This window comes from Centropristis striata, chromosome 6, assembly GCF_030273125.1.
Source record: "Centropristis striata isolate RG_2023a ecotype Rhode Island chromosome 6, C.striata_1.0, whole genome shotgun sequence".
NCBI lineage: Eukaryota > Metazoa > Chordata > Actinopteri > Perciformes > Serranidae > Centropristis > Centropristis striata.
Window position 1 is genome coordinate 20,954,199 of NC_081522.1, and position 24,229 is coordinate 20,978,427.

At 42.1% G+C, this 24,229-nt stretch overlaps 1 protein-coding gene across 3 annotated transcripts in view; it reads left to right on the plus strand.

The window, feature by feature from the left end:
- The first annotated feature begins 2,858 nt into the window (after positions 1–2,858).
- The window catches only part of hipk2 (homeodomain interacting protein kinase 2), a 97,240-nt gene continuing 75,869 nt past the window's right edge, over positions 2,859–24,229 (plus strand). For all 3 annotated transcript variants that reach the window (XM_059334361.1, XM_059334362.1, XM_059334363.1), the window contains exons 1-2: positions 2,859–3,217; positions 22,796–23,975. In XM_059334361.1, the coding sequence (XP_059190344.1) occupies positions 3,199–3,217; positions 22,796–23,975 (1,199 nt within the window). In that variant the 5' untranslated portion in view covers positions 2,859–3,198. The remainder of the gene's footprint in view (positions 3,218–22,795; positions 23,976–24,229) is intronic.

Below are 24,229 nucleotides of genomic sequence, written 5' to 3' on the forward strand. Positions count from 1 at the left end.
AACACATATTATACTTTATATTGTCAATCTTGAATGAACAGCCACATTGTTCCAGTACTGTTATGTGCTGCATGCTCAGCATACTCTCAATATTAAGCAGTTCACCACAGTAAGTCCCTTTAGGAACATTCTCGTGGCTTTTGTTGAGGAAGTTGCATGAATAAACAATGCACTGCTGATGGGAGAATTGCATTACTTGGGTGTTTTAATGCTAAACAAATACATATCTGCACCCCATGGACCAGTAGGACCTCATTTTATGTCCTGTCCTGCAGTTACATCACCACTTAGACATGCAGTGGTCAGCTCTATATGATGTCTGTGCAGGCTGAAGCTGCGTGACATACTTAAACTGAATGAGTAATTGCATAACTCGTTGCAAATCTGTATGGCTTAGAACATGCACATTATCAGCTGGAGATAGAGCATCGCTGATTGGTTTTTCACAGTGAGACTATGTAACTTTGTGATGAATATATTTGATTATTTTATCCTACAGGGGTGGGATCAAAGCACTTCTATACAGACATATATAGCTTTCGAATTTATTTTCAGCTTAGTGTACTTTGGTAGGCTATAGGGTGAGATAGCTCTGCTCTAATGCACTGCTACATCATCAAGCAAACGTCTTAAATCGACATGTTTAATTTAGAGGTTTGGTGCGCATATTGCTGTGAGTGCATTTTAGGGTCGCTGGTAAATGACAGATTACTCACATTTGTATGAGCCTATGTAATCCGATTCCGCTCCAGTTCATTCTGTGCAAACCTCATGTCGTCATACTGTAGCCTACTGTAGGAGCGCTTCAGCCTCACGCAGGCATGACCAATCACCCGCAGAGTCATCCAACCCAGATGCACTTTACACGGCTGTGATAATGACAGCTGTTTGACGATACAGTCACAGCACGTCAAAATAAACACATCATTAACATTTAGTAGCCTGTTACCTATACACCATGTCAATTATTCATTTATTTATGTTTTATTAATAGTATTAGTAGAAGGCTATCGCATCAATGTACACATCAAACTCAAAATATAATAAATATAATATTACAAATTAATATTATTTAAAATAAAATAAATGTATTTAGAAAAGGAGCAGGAAGGAGAAAAATATTGCATTACCTCCTTAAAATGAATGAATAACTTAAAGATCCCATATTGTAAAAATTGAGATTTCCATATATTTAAATATACGTTTTGTAATATAAAACAGGTCAAGATGCTAGATTAATTCTGAAAGTATGAAAATGCTAAATCCACAAAGAAATGCACACACCTCATATTCAGAAACTGCCTTTAAACAAGCTGCCTGTACTTGTGTAGGGTTGTGATGTCACACCTATACTATGTATAGGTAGAAAATGCCTCTACAGTCCCGTGATAGTCATTATCCAGCTGTAATGAAAGTGCAGAGACCTGCAAACACTCACAAATCAGAGAAGGCTGGGCTTTTTCTGGAGAGGCTAAACAGACAGGTGCTAAAAGTGTTTTCATCAGACAGCAAAAACAGGTACTTTTTAAACAAATGTGAAAACATAATAAGAGAAAGCATTATGAATATCATTCACTGCTATATTTTACACTGACATTTGCCTACATGTATACTGGAAGTGTTTGGCTGGTGAAGGCTTGACCTCTGAACTCTTGAAGTCTTTTCTAGGAGTCATAAAGTTGTGTAAAGAACACCCCTCAGTGGGTTTACATGATCTATGCTGAGAGCTGCATCAGGTCATGTAAAGCAAGAGTATGACTGTACATGGTGTGTGTGCTATTTCCTGATTTGGTTTGACTCAGGTAACACAATATTCTGTATTAAATGATAACAAATTTTTACCTTCAGCCCATCAATGCTCCCTTGTGTGTCTGTTTCCTTGAGTCCTGAGTGCTGGAAGATTGCAATTCCACAATATATTAAAGCATGTAAATAAGTTCTAGCAGAAACCCAAAATACAAGTATGAACATGAAATTAATCACAATAAGTCCCCTTTAACTTACTTTATATGAGTAATGATAGGCAAATCAGGTCTAATCGCACTGTAATGGTAAACTTTTAATCTGTATCTATGTACTGTTTTAATTGATTTTTATTACACTCTAATATTTAATTTTCCTTTTTGTTGAGTTTTACATTTTATATATATTTTTTGCCTAATCACTTTGAAGTGACTTGTGTTTATTGGTTGCTACAGAAATAAACTTTTCTTGCTGTAGCTTTTTGATTACTATTATTTTTTTCTTTAAAAAGGTACACATTGTCAATAGGGGGCATTTTGTTGGACCGACATGTTTTTGTGCACATTTTCTTTTTACGTTAACGAGTAAGTGGTGGCTGGCTGTCTGTTGCTTCTTTTTTGTTTTATCTGTTTGTTTACTTTTATTTTATTTATTTTTTTCTCTGTTGGGTTTTTTCTGTGTTTCTTGTACTGTATGTGTCTGTATATATCCAAAACTTTGCAGAAATAAAATTCACCAAAAAAAAAAGGTACACATTGTCTATTATTATTAGTATTATTATTATTATTATTATTATTATTATTATTATTATTATTATCATTATTATTATTATCATTATTATTATATCATCCTCATCACTATCATGTGTTTTTCTTTTTTCTTTAAAAATGATACAAATTGTCTATTGCTATTATTCTTTTCATTATTATCACTATTATTCCTTATGATATCCCTGTCTAAATCATGATTCTCATAATAATGCTGTGCTTGTTTTTATTGTAGGCTTTTTGTTTTGAAGTCCAGACTGATGCGTCTTCTCCTCGTTGCCTCCATCGACTCACTCGACACTCGACTCTCTCACTGTACACCAAACTCGCTGCGCTCTGACCACTGCAACTTTTGCAGAGACTCCTCACTCCACAGACATGTCGCACAATAGCTGAAGTAAAAACCTGTCACCGCGGCTCATCATCTGAGCCCCCAGCAACACACCGCAGGTTGGATTTGAAATCGCACTGCCTCTCCTTCTGTTGCTCCTCTCGCATCGGACCCTAACGTTTTTTGGAAACGCCTGGATATGAATTATGAGCATTTTCCTCACTAATGAACTGGGCCAGTAATGCAGGAGACCGCGGCGACTCTCTCATCAGTGTTCCAAGATGGCAGATTTTCATTGAGTTTTAAACAGAAATCTCGCTTTATTTTTTGCCATGAATAACAGAAATCCTTGCACCGATGGCCCCTGTATACGAAGGTAAGATGCTTTTTGCTGTTTTTTCCTGTGCGGAGCTCTGTCACTGAGCTTACTGTAGCGATTGTGGTACAATTGAATTGCGGGTGATACGGAGAGAGATGCATTGCACCCTCTCCTCTTTAAGCCAAAATCATCAAACATATATTAAAATTATATTATCTTTACCTACTGCATATACAGGCTGTTAGATCCCCTGCAGCTGTGTGCATTAGTGCTGTTGGTCACAGTTATAGAATAAGAGTAAATACTCAGTCAGATTGAGCTGCCAGCCTGAGCTGTGTCCGTTAAAATAGCGCTGATAAGGCAGCAAACCCTCATGAATAAGGTCAAAGACAAGCATATGTTTCAAATACACTAGACTGCATATTAATAAATGTTGTTTTTTGTCCTCATGTTTGTTCCTGGTACAAATTATAGCCTAGCTCTGCTTAAAGAAGCAATGAAAGAAGGTCGATCGCTGCGAGTCTCGCCTCTATTCACTCTCATTCCTCTATCTCCAATTATATCACAGTAATCTTAACACTGACTGACTTTAGATCTTCCTCAGCCTCTGTGGATTTATTCAAATGTTTTAATTTAATTCCGGAAACCAAAGGCGAGCTCAAATACAAGCGTATATATTCGCTATCGCTGCAGCATTGTAGCTGTGACTAATCCAATTGAGAGAATGCTACCCCGCATGCTTCTCTAAATTGTTTGCTTTTTATTTTTATTTTGAATTATTATTCAGAGAGAGAGAGAGAGAGAGAGAGAGAAAGAGAGAGAGCAATTCACACACAAACAAATGTGTTTGCTTTGCAATGTCGCTGCAAGGTGGGTTATAAATGTTAAACAGTGCAGGCGGCCCATTTTAATGCATGATCGGAGGTCTGTGGATGGCACAACAGCAACTACACAATTAATAACCAATAGATTAAATAGTGTAATAAAACAAGGCTGTAATTATAATAAGATTGCATGTGATTTTATGCTACATCGTTGTAATGCATCATTCAGAAGTAGCCTGTAGAGATGCTTTTCTGACATGCACTAAAACCTCTAACAGGATTTATTAAGGAAACAGGTTTACATGCTGATTAGAAGCTTATGCACACTGAATAATAGCACAGAGCAAATGATGACCCTTAATGTTTCCAATATTTATTTTTGAGCATGTTTATTATCTTCCTGTCTACTCTATAGTCCCTCTGCTGGTTTTAAAGGGAACCCCTCCTTTTTCTATTCAAAACTACCATTGAGAAAAAGAACTATTGGAAAGTAATACTACACATTTTAAAGTGACTTTATAGAAATATCACAAGCAGAAGTGCGTTCTAACAGGAATGTTTAGGTTATAAAATAGGCTGCAGTAGGAGATACAGTTTCATGAATAACAATAAGGTTGCTACCAACTCCTCACTTAGTGCTGTTATGCCACTATAGGAATATTGTAGTGATTTTTCATTAGGGGTGTTGAAGCTTACAGGCGTAGCTGGAGACGATGGCGTTTCAACATGAAAAGGGGAAGTTGAAATGAGACTCCTATGCAAAAGGTAATTAGTGTAAATTACATTCCCCGGCTTTTCCCTTCACCAGGGAGAGGAGGATAGGGGAAGAGAAAGAGGCGGCAGGGGGAATTAATTACCTTGCCTGTCCTCCTCAGTGTTGGAGAGGGCTGTTATGTAGTGCAGTCATGGAAATGACCAAAGTCTCTGGTGGAAAATAGGTTTGGGGGGCCCTTCACTTCACGTAGACTGAGAGCGGCTATTATGGTGATTACTCACCCTTGGCTGCAGGGCAACTTATAACTTAAATGTATAAGATTAACTGCATCCTTTGAAAGTTTGTTGAGGGAAAACACTTTACAGTAGACAATTGTTTTGTTTGCTTTATGAGGAAGTGTTGGTTTAACCAGGTTTTCAGGAGTCTTTGTGATGCTGATATTGGTTATTGTTGTGCACATGTTCCTTCTTTTTTATAACGTGTTTGCTTTTGGTCCTTCTTGGCTCAGACAGAAGGCCATCAGGCAGGCCTGCTGGCAGGGTCTGATCACCCTGGGAGCCTGGTCTCATAACCCAAACTGACACCTTGATGGATGTCTGATGAACGGAGCAGGTCCAGCAGCCCCCAGCTGTGGAAAAGCTAATATTCACACACCGCCAAACCCCGCCTGCCCTCTTCTCTGGCTCCTTCTCCAGATACATGGGTGTTGTGGTGTGCTCACGCCTGCATTTGTCTCTATCTGCGTATGCACACATGTGCCGTCACCCAGGCCTGCTAGAGGATTAGACAGCTGCAGAGCTAGGCACCAGGCAGGGAGGGCGACTTCATTTGCCTCTTACAGGTTCGCCGGTGCTATTCCAGAGAGCATTCATTCATTCACGGCTGGAAAAAACGGACAGAGTATGACTCAGAGGCTGTTGATGATGATGATGATGATAGCGCTGACAGGTGCTGCAGCATCACAGGCAGATTAATGTTTTATCCGTCCACACAGCCATTATGTGTTCACTTTCGTGTTTTCCAGGTACGGGGACTGCCCTGGTTTAGGGGAAGTTACTCCTCTGAGGACAAGAAGGACAGACTTTCTCAAAAACACTCTGTCTCCCTCCCTCTTCCCCTCACGCTTGTTTGGACCCGCGTGATTGATATCTTCCTCACAGGCCGCGACCCAGGCTTAGACTCCCAAGGTTACAGCTTTTTAAACTTTGATTAGAATTGCAGGAAGAACCCTGGGGGCCTTCGGGGGCCACGGCTGGGCCACGCCCCGTGGCAGTATCGGGGGGTGGGGTGGGGGTGGGGGGGCGAGAAGGGTCTCTCTTCCTGTCCGTTATGACAAGCCAAGCAGGGTGGTGTGTTCAGCTCTTCACTGTCCACAGAGGAGAATGAGAAAAGCCCGGGGTGGGAGGGCAGCTGAACACTTGGAAAGAAATGGGTGATAGTTAAATAGCTCACAGGAAAGACCCGTCATCACTTTGCAAATCCATGTAGGTGCCACTGTGAATGTTTATCTCTTGTTTTTCACTGTCACTCAGCGGCCGTTTTGATCTGTTTGTTGACCTGATGCATCACCTCATGACTTGTTTGGAAGGCAGTTTTGCTCTGAAAGGGTTATGAAAATGGATAAGCTGTCTTTACAAGTATCGCTTTTGCATTATTCAAAGCTTCCTATCCGAAAAGGAAGAGAAATCCAGTGTTCAGGGATTCTTTGTGCTATTGATTTGTTGAAGCATTTAGTAGAAGAAGCTGAGGCTTTGCAGGGAGATAGAAAGTGAGTTTTGTGCGAGATGAGGCGTGTGTGTGTGTGTGTGTTAGTGTGTGTGTAGCTCTCCGTTGAAGACAAGGGAATATGTGAGCTCTCTGATGTGCTGAAATAGTTCACAGGTGTGATCTGAGGGTTTTGGAAACAGATGAGGGGTTGGGGGGGGAAGGGGGGGGGGATGGTTGACAGGTTAGTAGAGGCCAGTCTGACACAGGAGGCCTTGAATATGAGCAGAATACTTCTGACTATTTCAACAGGCTCAACTTTTCATATACTCTTTTCAGCAAATTTCTCTGGAGTAAAACTGCCTCCAGTACTCCAGCACATCATTCTTCTGGCTTTTTTTAAGCATGGAGGAAATTCAATTGAAATGCAAGGGGACTTTGCGATTCTCATTTTCTCCTCAGTCAGTAAGCCTCCTGTTTTAGTGCTTCTGCCATATGTTTCAGACCTCTCTCGGAAACGACTCTGAAAGCCGGGCTCCGAGGTCCTTGAAGCGGGAGACCACATCAATTGCTGACATTAGTTAGTTTTTATCGAAAGGGAAGGGAGGGGGGGTTCTGGCTGGGATGGAGCCTCAACACTGTCGACTGCTTACACAAGGCATTTCCGTGTTGGTTGTCATGCATGTGTGAAGGCCCCCTTTTTTCCCTGCACTGTTGTTTCACACTGTGCATGGTGTCAGCTTGTGGGGAACAGCTGCCTCTGGCTCTGACTTGCAGTGTAACGACTGCAGGCTCTGTTAAGGAGGAAACTAGTGTAGCAGGCATCTTAAAGCTGCTTTACTTTCTGGCCTGTAATTTTAAAGTTTATATGGATTTAAGGCGAGACACTACAGGCAAAACCATGTTTTCATGCACTCGTTTGAGATGTCTTCTTAGTGAAAGCAGAACTCCCAAAATTCACATTCAGGTATTTATTTTATCGCACTTTGTCTATTTGCGTCTGTAGATTTTTTCCATCTAATATGTATATTTAAACATCAATAGTGTTGTGTAAAATGTCTGGAATTTTACAATACATATCTTTAAAGTCTGTTTTCTCAAACTTTAAGTTGAAAATCTAAACCAAATAAACCAAACTTCTTAGTGTCATTCCTATCTTTATTCTGAAAGTTTTGACTGAGAGGTATGTTCATATAACATAGATTTTTCATGCATTGGTATAATTTTGAGTTTTTGAGCTATGTTGCCTCTGTAACATGTCTTCTTTCACCTAATTTGCATATTTAAACATGGCATTTCAGAAAACTTAAAAACAAGACATATTTGTCTGAATGTAAGAATGCATCTGGGGAAGATTCATGGTGATATTTATTAGTTATTTTCCCTTTTTTCACCTGTTGTGTCGTGTAAAATGTCTGGAATTTTTCAAAACATATCTTTAAAGACTGTTTCCTCAAACTCTGAGCCAAAGATCTCCACTTCAGTAGCACCAAACTTCCCAGTCTCATTCCTATCTTTATTCTGAAGGTTTTAGGTGGTAATATTTCTTAAATTAATACAAATTAGCACATATTCAATGAGATAATTCTTCTTTTAACGCCACGAATAAATGTCTTGATGCAAGTAATCAACTGGGGAAGTTTCACGGTGATATCTATTAGTTAAATTTTTTACCCTGTTCCCCCTAATTTGCAAAAATGTGATATCTGCATTGTAAAACACATCCCAGTCCAACTGATTGCTGGAATTAACACCTCAAAGACGCACAACCCACAGTGTTTTAATTATCTGAATGCTGAAAGTGTATTCTCTGAATGGATCTGAAGCATTTTGGGAACAATTTTCTTTCTCTCAGTGGGGTGCCACCATCACCTAAAAAAAAAAAGTTCACCTCCTTGTATTTGAGGATCAGCGTGAGAGACGAAAATAGATGAATGTCCCTCTTAAATCTTGATAACTTCCTCTTGCTAAAAGTAATGTAATAAGCGCTCTACAGCGAGGATGAGAGTAGCATCTGTTAAAAAGTGCTGAGAGTCTCCGCACCTTATGACACATCCATTGCTTTGATCTGCTATGAGAGCGTCGGTTCAAACAAAGGTTCACATTTTACTGCTTCTCAACACAGCACAGTGAATGAGGCCTTTTGTTAACTTGGGCCTGCTAAGCAATAATTACACAGGGATTCCTTGAGCATAAAGGGCACTTTATATGCTGAAGGTGTCAAATCGTTTTTTTTTCCATTGTGAATAATATTGCACACTGCAGCATGAGCATGATCTGCATTTTACTCGCATGCCATATATCACATGCTCACTTTGCAATCATCACTCACCAATGACCCCTCCGATTCCCACCCCGCGTCCCTCCCCACCCCACCCCACCCCCACATCTATCTCTTATCTGTCCTTCCATCCCGCTCTGTTTGTTGATAAGCCGAGAGGCCATTGGCCAACACACATGGTGCCCATGTGACACTTCAGCAACAGCCTGATGGCCAGATTGGAAGCCCCTGTGTGTGTGTGTGTGTGTGCGTGTGTGTGTGTGTGTGTGTGTAATTGGAGGCTGGTTTGAGAAGAGGTCTAACTACTGGAGCTTTTTTGCTCTCCCCTAATCACGACCCCCACCCCCCAAAAAGACTCCCCCTATCGCTTCCGTCTCACTCAACTCACTAAACCACCAGCTTGTTTATGGCACACATTGTCCCAGGTCTTAATCCTTTTGTTTGCCATACCAGTCCATTTGACATCGCACTCTCTGGAAGAGAGCTGCCGCTGTTGCTGCCTGACTGGCTGGCTGGCTGTATTTATCACCGGCTAATTTGGCCTTTCAACTTGACATGTCACATTGTACATGCACATGTAAGGCCAGTAAAAAAAAACAAGTTGAACAAGGCCTTGAATGTGGTGCAAAGACAACACATGATGCAAGCTACTACAGCTGGATGCTGAGGGCAACTAGCACACTCACAGCCACTTCATTTAAACAAAAGATCCTAACTGTCTCTTCTTGTTACACAAAGCGCAGACTGAAAAATGGTTTGCAGTTTTTAATCAAGCCCTTCATAACCTCCACATTTTTCCTCTTTCTTCCAAGTGAAGGAGATAGGGTTGGAGGGTGAGGATAGAGAGGGAGAGAGGGAGTGTTTACAGACAGATATTAAAATGAGCAGCGAAGGATTGGATTATACAGTAAGATTAGGAGACAGAGGTTGGCATTTTTTTAGGGTATATGACATAGACACAGCTATGGGCTCTTGCCATGTCCAGCCAATGTGGACTAAGTCTCGCTGCCAGCCCCATCACCACTCCTGGCTCGGGCCCCTCTCGGTCATGGAAGGGAAGTGGAGCGATGGGTGGCTGCTGGCGGCCCCTTCACAGATGGCTGCAGGTACAGCGCTACGCTTGGCTGATAACCAAAGGACTTCAAAGCTCAGACGAGCGCTCAAGCCCATTTCTGTCCGGAGCCAGGAGGCAAAAAGGCATGGAACAGAGAAAGGAGACGGCAATAGACGGGGACGGGGGTAGTCAAAGGAGTCAACAGGCATGGAAATGAGCAGCTTTAGCCCTTTCCTTCTCCTCAACTTGCTTTTAGTGCAATATTTGCATGTTCTTTCTCACATACAGTCATCCTCCACTTCTCATCTTCTTATTCAATCTGTTCTCTTTTTCCACATGCTGTGTGATTCTCATTATTCTATTACCATGAAAGCAGTTGTGATGACACATCCCCGTGCTAGCCAGAAATGGAAATAAAATGTGGCGGTCAGTGTTACAAAGTGGCGTCCCTCCCGCTTTTTTTTCTTAATTCGGACTGATTCTCTCAGGATTCCTTGTGAAAAATAAGTTTCACCACACAATAAACCAACAAGCTGCACATCAAAAGGAGAAGGAGGTTCAAGTGACGAAACGCAGTATAAAAATCACTCTGAGGTTTAAAGACTTACAGTCATGAAATATAGTGAAATGGTCTCTATATCTATTTGATATTCACATATGTGGAGAAAACGATTTCTTCGTTGCCGCTGAAGACTGGAAACCATGCTTTTATGAGCTTTTAAGGCATAATGTAGAGAGAGAGAAAGATGTTAAAAAGTCATTGATTCAATTAGACTATCCTGTGGCTCCTCTAATACCACTCCAGTACTGACATGAGAAATGCTGAATGCTTTCACTGTAAGAAATATTTCCTCACAGCTGCATGAACACCTCTGAAGACTTTTAGTAACATTCAGTTGTAGCATAAATGATTATGGTTGTTAAATAGCAGGTTGAACCTTTTTATTAAAAAATACAATATTTAGGAGCTTGAAGAAATTGTTATGTCTTTTCTGTTTCTATTATTTTATTCTGAAAGTTCCAACAAAGGCCATTTTATTCTTTAATAGATGTGTTGTAGCTTTGCTTTGAAGAACTTCACTGCTCACAGAACAGAAACAAAAGTAACTCTTATTCATGGAAAATGTTCTTTATACACTCTTTGTTTAAGTATTAAGTATAAACTAAATTCAGGAAAAGCCATAGCAGTGCCTGTTTATGTTTCTGGGCCCAAGTGTGTTGCAGCATAAAAAACAGGCTGCACACCTTTTTAGATCCACTCTTCACTTCAAAGCCTCAGGCACCACCATGGCCAGCCCGCAGCTCTGCCTGGCAGCCTTTTGAACTGACCCCTCCATTCAGCCTGAGAGACAGAGAGCGAGAGGGAGAATGGCAGAGAGACAGGGAGTGACAGAGATTGAAAAAGTAAGGCAGAAAATAGAGGGAGGGAGGCAGTGGAGCTGGGGTGGAGAGATGAATACCCTCTTGTGGGGGCCCATGGGCCTCAGGGGCACTGCCAGAGGTCAGGGGAGCTGGAGGGAGGTGGGGGTTTGGAGGTGTGGGGATCAGTGGTATAAGAGGGATTTGGGTGGTGGTGGTGGTGGTGGTGGGGGTTGTGCATCCCACCCCTCTTCTCCTTTAACCTGTCTCCTCCTTACATCCGGGATCAGCAACGTCCAGGCAAGGCACCAGTCCTCTCAGCTCCCCTGACGGAGCCTGGCAGCTGCAAACATGTGCCCACCCCTCCATCACTTTTAGAGAGGCTGGCCCAGAAAAAGGCCAAAAGTTGACCTTTAGCTATGTGGACCTGTTCTCTTTCACTTCGCAGTCCAGGCCTGGAAAGTTTTTTTTTTTGTTTTTTTTTACCTCATTAGTTCTCAGAGACACCATTTATAAGCATTTGGACACAAACATGGCAGCGTTAAGTGGCATCCTTCTCAGTAACATAAACCTAATTTACGTCCTTTCAACATTTGAATAGCCTCGATGAAAAGTGCCCCAGCTAGGCTAATGCACTGCTAGCATTTCTATCTTTATTCAAAGTAAAGCATCTTGCAGTATGATGAATCATTATTTACTGGCTTCCCACAGGTCATCTTTTCCATCTGTTAAAATCCCTCTCAGCTACTACTCAGCTGGGAGTTTAGAAACAGCTCAGACCGCAGGAACAAACTGGCAAATCCTTCCAGTAGATGGATCTTGTTTCCTGTAATTTGCAAAACAAAGTTTGTCATAATGGTTATAATTGTAAAACCAACAGCATATTCTTCTCCCTTTCTGAAGGTGTTTACCTTTTATTCAAGCCAATACAAATGTGTACTCCTCATACACTCAGAGTGTGGGTGTTAAACCGATGGTCAGAATAGCCATTTCCTGCCTGGTTTTGGCTGCTATTTGCGACTGCGAGGACACTGTAAATATAATCGGCTAAAGCCATGATTTTCACGCTGAATCAGACGCAGAGGGCTGACTTGGCCAGCCGTATTTATTACCTCAGCTCTGGGGCCAAAAAGACTCAACAGCCATGTTTACGACACACTGTCAGTTGGATTAAGGACACATATGCCTTGCTAAATTGGTATGTGAGCATGTGTTTGTGTGTGTGCTATAATCTTTTAAAAGCTGTATGAGTATATAGCATGGGTTGCTTTGTCAAAGACTGAATAAGAGACACCACAACAGGAGACAGGGTTAAAAAGAAGATGGTGAAGAGAGATTAAGAGATTAAAACAATTTATCGAGCATGTATATGGATGAGTCACCTGCAGCATGAAAGCAGAGGTGCATGTTGAGGCATTTTAGAGGGAGAAAAAAGGCATCTGTAGTCTAAATTAGTCTGATCTTGTGGCCTTAATAGGCCCCGAGCAGCAGCTTCACACACCCCGCTGAAATACCACACAGTCCTGTCGCCTGGGGAGGCATGTGCACCATCTCCAGCTTCTATTTGATAGCATTGGGAGGTGGAGTATACAGGGGAGCAGTAGGCCGACCGCACGTGGGGGTTATAAAGTGCTCTGAAGTGAAATGGATGGAAGTTGTTTGTTTCTTCCTCTGTCTGAGGCTGTAGAAAGTGGGCTTCATGCACCAGCATCAGCACTAATCATTATCAGACTGGCTCAAGTGTGTGTCACTTGTCATTCAAAAACTCCTTGTGCCAAGATGACAACTTGCAAGTAACTGAGAGTGGAAAGTAACAGTGGTAGTTTTTACCAGCTGTGCATAAATCAAACAAGGAAAAAATAAGAAATCTGCAAAGCATTTTCATTTATGTATATCTTTTCTAAGACATCCCTCAGTTTGCTGTTTGAATGCAGCTGTGTTTTGGAAATATAGGAACTAGTGGCCATGCTTGAGTGTGATTGGTCCTCAGGTGCCTGGTCAGGTTGGACTGGTTCCTCTGTTGTCGGGGTTCATTGCAGGGTTTCCAAAGGGGTGGGGCATCAGATTAATCCCCCTGGGTGTGTGGGTGTGGGTGTGGGTGTGTGTGTGTGTTTGTGTGTGTGTGTGTGTGTGTGTGTGTGTGTGTAGTATAGTAAGTCCTAAGAAAGCACCAATAGTCATAAAGTTACATAAACACACACACACGTGGAGTCTCAGAAATGCAGAGACGCATGTCTGGGGATACACGCCTACCAGCACGTGCACACGCGCACATTCTGCTCACATGCAGAAATGTTGCATGTGTAGTATCGGGTGCATCCTTGGTCTAGCAGGTCAGGCATTATTGCAGCTGTCTCTGTTGGATATCAATGCACAAGCAGACTTTGACCCCTGAATTCAAAAAACACACCAAAACCAATTCTTAGTAGTCTGTTCCATCAGGACACAGTGATGCTGTCTCCTCTAAACACTGTCCAAGTCAGAGCTCCCTCCAACTGACATTTGTCCCTTCAACTGTCTCTGTCTTTGCCTTCAGTTTTTTACTGTCTCCAACTGTTTGATTTTTCTTTCTTTGCACTCCCAAATCAATAGTTTACCAACTGTGAATAGTGCTCCCCAAAGAGTAAAGACTATTAGCTTGATTAACACTTTGGATTTGATAATCATATTAGTAGGGTTAATACAAATCTGAACCTCACAAAGTGAAAACCTTTTCTGAATATATTAGGCAGCACATGCATGAATAATAAGGGATCACACAAAATTAAAATTGGGGTATATTTTTATGATCTTTTTTCAACACATTTCACACTTGTTTTTCCACTGCGAGATAAAATTCCTGGAAAAAGAACAATCATGGCTAGAAGTAAAGGAACTCAAAAATGTCTTTTGTCCAGTATAAAGCAGTTTTAATGGCATGAATCATAAAACAAAGAAAATATGCAAGTAGAATTTTGTTCTTTATTTTACAATAATTGGAATGTATATATACATTTTTCCAAGCGCCCACCAAATCACCATATATGTTAGCCCATATTGGAAAAATGGGGGCTGCACATGCTATACATATTGAAGTATTTACATTTTTACCACCTCTCTGGTCCTCTCCTCTCTGCTCGGTGTAAACATCCTGCAGTCCCAGTCCAAGTTCCACTGAATTTCGTCACCTCACTGTTAGTATCAGGAGAGTTCTATTTTTTTTTTTTAATTCAGGATCTGGTTAGTGCACACACGTTATTTTTGTCAGAACGTAATTTTGATTAAATACTACAATTTTAAGCTGTGATTTTACTCTTCTAATGAAAGTTAAAAATCCAATAATATTTAGACAGTTTCTGTTTATTAACTTATTTCTGTAATTGTGGCGATAAAAAAAAACTTTTGGGGAATTTTGTCTGATAATACAACTATATTAATGTGTCCAGGAAGACGTTAGACTCTTGAGACATTACATTAGGGTCTCCTTTACATATCTCTGACCATTCCCTTAGCTAATGTCGCTCCCTGTGTGAGCCTCGACATCACTGTATTTCATTTTGTGTCCTTCTCTTGCTGAACTGACATCCTTTCAAAACCTCAGGTTGCTGCACGTTACAAGGACAGCAAACAAGCCATTCACGCTCACACTAAAAACCCTCACACTCTGTCTGTAGATTAAAGCGCAGCACAGTCGGCACACAACAAAATCCATACTGCGCTGGCACCTCTCAAATCAATTTGCCATTGTACAATGTTTTCTTCCCACATTGTACTCATCTGTGTGTCCTCCCCCATTGTTGTCTGTGTCGGGTTACTGTTTCTAGCCTGCAGTTCTCATATGTTGATCGTATTATAGTACATTGTGTCCAGCTGTCATTGTTGATCCTAATGACATAAGAGGAAGTGTGGTGTAGTGGGGCGTTTCTTACTGTGTGTACATGATAAGCATTCTGGAGAACGGCTGCTTATCAGGTGTGTGTCCCTGCATGGCCCTGCACTGTGTGCACGACGCAGACAGTGGATGTCAATGGTAGTGCAGGCAAGCTACGAGTTAACAGGTGACTTTGGTTTATGGGCGGTCACGTTTTCAGGCCCTTTTCTTCTCATTTTATGCTCTCACACACGAGACCTCTGCACAGAAGAAAATCGGTTTTCTTTTCCACATTTAATGTGGTATTTCTGTTGCAACAATGTCTTTCTTTCTTTCTTTCTTTCTTTCTTTCTTTCTTTCTCTCTTTTTTTCGTGGGGAGGAAGTTGGGTGCTGTGCTTTGTACACTTGCTACACTCGTGATTTGATTAATAAGAAATCCAGCTCAAGCAGAGCCACTCTACCACCCTTCCCTCCTCCTCCCACCATCTACCCCTTGCGCTCCTCCTCATCTCCCGCTACTCTCCTCCGCCCTGTGCCTTGGTTCAGCGCCTGGTTAGGCTGACCGGGCAGTATAAACAAGGCAAATGTTTTTCTCACACCAGCCGTTTTACGACCACACTTACAGCGTTAATGGCAAACTCCTTATCTGCTGACAGTTACTCGGGGAGCCGGGTTTTGCAGCTTTACTTTAGATTAGAAATGTTATTATTTGAACTTCCAATGCACAAGTTATCATTGCTTAGTTTATAAGAGAAAGTTTATAACCACACCAGCAACTGTGTATGCTTATGTATCTATGCATGTGCATTTGACTGAACATGTTATCTCAAAGCTAACACAACATGTTGTATCTTTGGCTGTTTGCTTCCAGGAAGGGGAGAGTTGAGGGAGTGTCACATTTACAGCAGGCATGTTGCTGATTTATGAGCTGAGAAGTCCAGTATGTGTCTGTCAAACAGCATTCACATTTTCCTCTTATGCTGTCAATATTCTAGATGGATGTTTACCCTCTTTTGTGTGTTTGTAAGAGAAGAGAGCAGAGAGAGGGAGACAAGGCAAGCCAATTCCAACTGGTCAAATACTGTGGTCAGGATGAGCATCAAGGCTGATGGAGCAGCAGCCTGCATGACAGTATCTCCCCGTGAGCTCGTCTGATGCATTATTCTATAAATAAGCAGAGATGAGAGAGCTAAAAAGGCAGACAGGATGGTCAATAGTGGCCGGGGGTGAGAGAGAGACAGAGAAACGATGAAACGTCGGTGTCAAGCTCCAGCTCCCCTACTGAGCGCAGAACTCAGGCAGGAGGCAGGAAGGCTAGGTTTTCTCTATGTGGACAATATGTTCCTCTTCAGTGGTGCGTTCACTGTTGTGTTTAACCCCAAAGTCACTGTCCTGACTACAGGTTTTCCTCCAGTGATTCTAGTGGCCTTGTAGATGAATATGTGAATAGCTGAATAAACCTGAACCTGAATACATGAGTTCAGAAACAAATTAAATACTTCCACACAGAGCACAGGGTGCAAATAAATGAGTGAGTCACATGCTATGGCCTTTGCAGTCTACCCGCCTATACACCATTGGGAGAGTTTGGACATGTAAATGGTAAATGGACCTGCACTTATATAGCGCCTTTCTAGTTGATTTGCGACCACTCAAAGCGCTTTACACTACAGACTGCGCTCATTCACCCTTTCACACACACATTCATACTGGTGGCAGAGGCTACCCTAAACGGTGCCACCTGCCACCATTGGGAATTCATTCACACACCGATGAACATCAGCATCGGGAGAAATTTGGGGTTCGGTATCTTGCTCAAGGATACTTTGACATGTAGGCTGCGCCGGTCAGGGATCGAACCACCAACCCTTCGGTTGACTCTACCAACTGAGCCACAGCCGCCCATGACATGTGTGACACTGCAATCATCAAACCTTCATATGAGGGATTGTCTTTTAGAAGAATGATGTGCCTTCAAAAGATTTCCATGGAGAATCTATAACAGGACAATCTTGGAACAAATTGGCTATTGGTCTGACACCCATTTAGTCTCTGGGGGCAACAGCTAATATTTCTTGGGTTCCGGTGTAGCCCGGGCCAAGACCACTTCCGTGCTCCAGTCATTGTCTACAGTCCGATCAGCAACTTGAAATGGGAGAATGGAGCTGTAGTTGAGAGATGATGTCTATGATCAGATTGTTTCTCTCTATATGAACGGTAAAAATAGGCTAAGGGATGGGCGTTTGGAAGAAACCTGCCAACTCAAGCATGTATAATGTTAACGATCAAATAATATACTATATATACAGTGCTATGCAAAAGCCTGTTTTGATAACGGGCGCTTTTATTTTGAAAGGACAAAAAGAGACTTGATCCTGTCAATTGTAACACTAAATCAAGTGAGATTAAACTGTAAAGATAACGCCAAGGAGTTCAATTTTTTTTTTTCGCCCCCGAAGAGGAATGAGGTTAGTTTTCACAGTAATCTTGCGTTCAAATAAGTTTTGTATAAAATTAAAACTAGTAATTAATTCTAGCAAGGTTTGATACAGTAAGCTAATTTTGCTGAAATTAATACTGTATATCTGTGTGTTTTATAATTGTTATTACAACTTTCAGTTTGCAAACTGTAGCTTTATCCAACTTAATTCTCAGCTCATTGGCTTATTGACGTACGGCTGCAGAACTGATCGCTCGGCCAAATTCTTAACGACCATTAATTGAACATCAATTAATTATTCCCATCCCTATTGGTGTAAAACAAAAGCCAATGGGTTCTGAGATTGCATTTTGGCCAATGAGTTCTGTCTCTTTTGCTCCTGGCACAGGTTGTTTGCAGTAGCTGGATCCTCATTACCACTTGGACATCAAACAGACTGCATACAGACACCAGAATGTTTCTTCTCCCAAAGTCTCTTCCTGTGTCCTACAGATGCATTCATATGCACATATTTGTTTATAGAGATTAATAACAGGGTGAATTAAAGCGGTTCTTTTGGCGCATGCTTTATTATACTCATTATGTTGGTCTTTCCTTTAGTTTGTCTTCCATCTGTACGTATGAAGATGGTCAGAAAAGAGATCGAGGTGCAGCAAGTAGTGCTCCAACACCCACATGCAAACAGCAGTGAAGGGTGAGATAATGCTTTGTCTAGACAGTCAGTAGTCATTTCATTAGCCGGCGATTTGGACAACCCCCTCCACCACCACCCTTCACCCTCCAGTCCTGCAGACACTGGGATGTCCAGTAAAGAGACAGGGTTATCAGAGCGTCTACGTCAGTGTCGGTAGCCATTAGACCTCAGGGAGTAGTCCAAATATATCCAGGCCAGGGAACATCGAAAACATCGACCAGACAGACCCAACTGTCGTCTCTGGAAAGTCTCCTAGGTGAAGACTGGGGAATATATTTAAACGTGTGAGCCTATTTTTATGCATTTTTACCATCATATTTCTTTTTTATCTCAGCCTTAAAGGGGGTATATGTGACATCCAGAGTCTGGGTAAGGATCGCGTGCTTCACCTCTGATATCTCAAGCAAACATGGTGGTAGCTGAGCTGAAACAGCAGCAGCAGCTAGCAGTGCTCACAACGGCAAATTGCTGATGGAGCTAACAGTGTTAATGGAGGTTATCAGAGGTAGCCAGTGAATGAGCGGCAGCCTATACTGCCCTACAAAGCCTAACTGCAGTAACTACATTTTTAGTCAAAATTGAGTTATAACTAAAAATGAACTCCTTGATGTCTGTTTTATCTTGTAACAAAGTTTTAGACTTCAATTTTGCTTCATTTCAGATAAATAATTAGATAAATACCACAAAATCCAACTCAAAACCAAGCGGCAATTGCACTTACCACTCTGCTTTGGATATATATACTAGTTTAAACATTAAAATAAATGAAATTATATGTGTATTTGAAAGGGAAATTATTATCTAGATAGTGATGAAGTAAAAAAAGTGAGATAAAAGTATATTAAGACTAAAATATAACATCTCTTTATAATATGAAGCCTAAAATATGCAAATCTTTGAATAGAGTTGTTAAACACTTTTAAATACACTTCTAACAAAATCTATTTGAAAGTGTTTATTCACTGAAAACAAAAAATAAAACCTAAAAGAAGACAACAACACTGTAGTTACTCCACTCTGTTTTTGCATTACTGTTAGAACCTTTTACAGCTATGCAGTAACTACGTTTCTGGGGTCAAAGGTCAAATAAATCATCATGATTTTTGAGCATAAAAATGACATCATCAATACATGTAGAAAAAAGTGTCATATCACTTATCTACATAACCAATTTGGCTGGCTAGTTCAATTCAATTCAACTTTATTTATAGAGCGCATTTCATGCACATGCTCAATGTGCTTCACAATGGATATACATAATTACATTTAAAAAACAAAACAAACAAACAAAGACAAACAAACAATTAGAAAAAAACAGTTACAAATTAATTGAATAGTTAACATGTTAAAAACTTTAAAGCAGTTTTTCTCAGTTTTACCCTTTGCTTAGTTACTGCAGTTAGACTTTGTAGGGCAGTATAGCTAGCCAATGGGACACAAACACTATATCTTTACATAGTAAATAATTGTTTGCTGTTAAATGTTGCATATAGCACCTTTAAGCTGATTAAAGTAAGGATTTATAAATGTGCAGGGCTTTGAAGGGAGGCCTGGATGAGTTGAATGATAAGCAGGTTTTATATTAAAAGACTATTTGTAATTACAAAGCACTGCTTGGCAGGTTTGTTGGTGTCTAAAGGCGTCCTCATCAATACTCTCTGTCATGTTGTCAGCGGACTATAAATGACGGGTTTAATAAAAGAGAGTAAACAGAAGCAGGTCACAGGCTCGAATGTGAGGGCCACTCGTGGCCCCACTCTCCACACTCTATTCTCCTTCCCTCCCTTTCAGTCCATCGCTCGCCCTCGCATGGCATGCAGAACGGCCCTGATCCTCCCAAAAAAGAAGATTAACAAAGCTCTGACAGAGAAGTAATCTCTCTGAAAACATTGACTCCTACCATTTCAACATGCTGCCTCTAAACAGTGGAAAATGCCTCTCTGGTATGCTTAATTGCAGTATGTGGGACACACAGTGCTTCTTTAGGTATGCTAAATGGAAAGCCTTGGCTACTGAAGGCATTCCAACATTGTAAATGTGCAACAATGGACCTTTACAGTTTTGTGTTTGGCATAGGGTTCAGAAATTCAAATAAACTTCAAGAAGACGTTTTCAAGGGGAGGTCTTTTTTTGCGCTGTGTTGTTTCTGACAACAGTATAGAGGGTTTGGTTGTTCAAATTCTCGATCATAAATATGTTTGAACTTCAGTTTGGATGAAGAGTGATTCATGAACTGGAGCGGCTTTCCCAGTGAACTATAATTGGTCACATTGTTACCCGTGAATGTTGTCATGAGATAACATTCCAGCCATTTGACCGCTTACTTTTGGTCCGTTTAATTACTTATCTGTGTTCTGCATAGGGCTTGAAACTGCAGTGCTGTTTGTACAGCTTTTGGTTTTGTGGCAGCTGTGCAGAAGTTCTTCACAAATAGTCAAAGAAAAGCAGAATTTTAAGGACGTTCTGTGCATTTCAAAATATTTTTGTCAGCTTGCAGGCTTTTCCAGTTAAGGGGGAAACGTGTGGCCTTCAGTTCATTGCACCGTGCAGGCAATATCAAATGAACCCTCTGACCAGGGTGCTAACACTGACGTAGAGTCAATGAGTGACTAAGATCAGGGCTGAGGAGGAATTCATGTGATGCTAATGCAAAGAGCAGCTAGGACTCGATCTGGCCTTGTAAAACCCAAAGCTATCCATAATCACGCTGGCAGATATGTAATGCTGGAATTTTCCATAAGAGGAACAAGCCGGCTCTGTGTCTGTCCATCCATCTTTGTGTCCATCAGTCTATGCCTGTGATTATCCTGTCAGGCTCTCAGTCACACACTGTTGACGCTGCTTGGTGACGCAACCCATCATTCAAATTATTTTTAGCGTAAAGTCCAGGCACAGGAATTGGTAATCCAAGGAGTGACATCTGGCCTTCAGGGCTTATGTGATTAGCAGAGAGCCTTGCCCCTAATAGCCTAGCGGACGATCTTCATTACCTCTCTGGACTAGCCTACAGAACATGAAGTGGCAAGGCGTGTGCGTTTTAAACAAAATTAATAATTGTTCGGAGCATGTATTTGCAGCTATCACAGATGAGGCTTAAATAGGTATTACAATAAGCATGGAGGTGCTATGCTACATCAGCAACACCCACCAAGCTTACAGTGAGCCCTCTAATGTGGACCGCAGCTTCAATCCTGCAGCATTAGGGCTAAGACCAGATGACCACGCAAATAACTAGTAAGTCCGAGCAAGGCCACAGAGAAAAAATGTTTAAAAAAGGAGGAGGAAGAGAGGTCGGGAGAGTTGAAAAAACAAATGAGGCAAAGTAGAGTGAAGGGCTGCCAACTTCCTACTGAATTAATCATCATCACCACTCAAAGGGCTAATAATGACAAAGTGACCAGGCATGTCCCCTCCTCTCTGGCTTTCTGTCTGCAGAAGAGAGCCCACAATTATGGAAGTCCTCCCATCTTGAAGAAAAACGCTCCTCTAATTATCTTTCAGCTCAGCTTTCATGATGTCTATTAAACACACAAAAGCAGCAAACAAAGTTTTAAGGGCTGTTTGCGAGCTTGGGTTTTGCTAGTGTTAGTGTGGGAGCTGCGACCGTAGCATTCTTTAATTCCATCATCACTTGATCAACATGGCCTAATGTGTGTGGGCGTTGGCACGGCCAGGTGGAAGCTCTTAGTTTGTTAGCAGTAAACTCATTTTGGGGTTTACTGGAAACTGTTTAAACATAGTGTTACTACAAGTCTCGTATAATCTTCCTTGTGCTGTAATAATCATTTCAGTGTTACAAACAAGGCTGTTTGCAAAGCGAGAGATAAAGAAAGGGACTATTTTTGGGCAGTTGTTTGCTTGGAGAAGCTTTTGCTTATTCTGAGGCAGCTTGTTCCCAGGAGTTCAGAGCACAGCCTCGCTGCAGTTTTGCTTTTGTTTTGTTGTCTTCTGGATCTGTAGTTGAGAGGGAGTTCAGTGCCCCTCTCCTGTTCTCATAGTTACTTGAACGAAATTTCCTCCACCACCTTCCCCTAAAGTGAGTAATTGTGTACCAATAAATGCAAGGGCTGGGTTGCGTAGTGGGGGGAAGGAAACTGCAATCATTCCTTGAGACTTTTTTGTGGGCCTGTTTTTGTGTACGGTTTTGTGTTGCTCTGCTGTCTCTGTGGAGTGTCCCATGAAAGGGTATTCTTTTAGTATTCACTCAGTCTATTTACTTTGCTGCAGATGGGAACAGTGGGGAAATGGCATTTCCTCTGCATGAACCAGTGGTTTGCATAAGCGCTACTCAATCTAAAACTGCTTATCTTTCTGCCAAACATTCAGGCTTTTATTTATGTTTTATGACAATATAAAAAACAACATTTCATTTTATTAAAAAAAAAAATCCCTTTCCCACCAGTCTTATTGACACAGAATATAAATGCTCGATGATAGCACCACATAGAAACTATTTAGTGCAAAAGCAACAAATAATGGCATTTTGAATGTTGTTTAATGCCTCTTACTTAACTTTGATGTTAAAAAGTTCAAAAGGTTAACATGCTGACACATCAGCATTTACGCTTGGTGTTTAAATGACCTGCTCTGACCCAAGCTGTCTTTATTTAAAGCTACTGGCGACCACTCGTGTTTCAGACACTCTCAATTTCTTAACCTCTCACTCCCCCCCCTTCCTCTTTGCTCCTCCCCCCTGCTCCCCTCTTGTCACAGGTATGGCCTCGCAAGTGCAAGTGTTCTCCCCTCACACTCTCCAATCAAGTGCCTTCTTTAGCGTGAAGAAACTGAAGGTGGAGCAGAGTTGTAACTGGGATATGACAGGGTACGGCACACACAGCAAAGTCTACAGCCACAACAGCAGCAAGAACTTGTCGGCCGCCAGTGGCCCCCTCGGCATCAACAGCTCCCTGCAGGTCGCCAGCTCCACCCTGCCCTACGAGCAGGCACTAATCTTCCCAGCCAGCGCGGGCCACATCGTGGTCGCCTCAGCCAGCAGCACTTCGGGGGCCGTGGGGTCTCTGCTGGGCAGCGGGGGTGGAGGCAGCAACAGCAACAGCAGTGGTGGTGGAGGTGGCGGCGGCGGCAGCGGTGTCGGTGGCGGGGTCGGTGTTCACAACCTGACGCGCCGCAGCACAGTAAGTCTCCTCGACACCTACCAGCGATGCGGGCTTAAACGCAAAAGTGAGGAGCTTGACAACAACAGCAGTGTGCAGATCATTGAGGAGCACGGCCCGCCGATGATCCAGAACGGAGCAGCCAGTGGAGCCACGGTGGCCACGGTGGCCACCGCCACCTCCACCGCAACGTCCAAGAACAGCGGTTCCAACAGCGAGGGGGACTACCAGCTTGTGCAACACGAGGTCCTCTGCTCCATGACCAACACCTATGAGGTGCTGGAGTTCTTGGGGCGAGGAACCTTCGGACAGGTGGTGAAGTGCTGGAAGAGGGGCACCAACGAGATTGTGGCGATCAAGATCTTGAAAAACCACCCGTCGTACGCACGGCAGGGTCAGATCGAGGTCAGCATCCTGGCGCGTCTCAGCACGGAGAGTGCGGATGACTACAACTTTGTGAGGGCCTATGAGTGCTTCCAGCACAAGAACCACACGTGCCTGGTATTTGAGATGCTGGAGCAGAACCTGTACGACTTCCTGAAGCAGAACAAGTTCAGCCCTCTGCCGCTCAAATACATCAGACCCGTGCTACAGCAGGTGGCCACAGCGCTAATGAAACTGAAGAGTCTGGGGCTGATCCACGCTGACCTGAAGCCAGAGAACATCATGCTGGTGGACCCGTCTCGACAGCCCTACAGGGTCAAAGTCATTGACTTTGGCTCAGCCAGCCATGTGTCCAAAGCAGTCTGCTCCACATATCTACAGTCCAGATACTACAGGTAAGAGCTGCAACTTTGATATGTTATGAAATGAATATGAAAGACTTGTTTACGTGTTTTATGTAACAGCAAAGAGAGACAGATGCAAAGAGGAAATGGCATGACAAAGAAAATGCGCCCCTCTGCTTGTTCCTGTTCATTCTGTTTGGATGATTATTGTGCTTTCTGCATCTTGTTTGATTTATCCCAGCTTTAATAGGAATGTTTTCCTAGTTAAGCTGATTATTTGGCCAAACACCCAGTTTTGCTGCCAG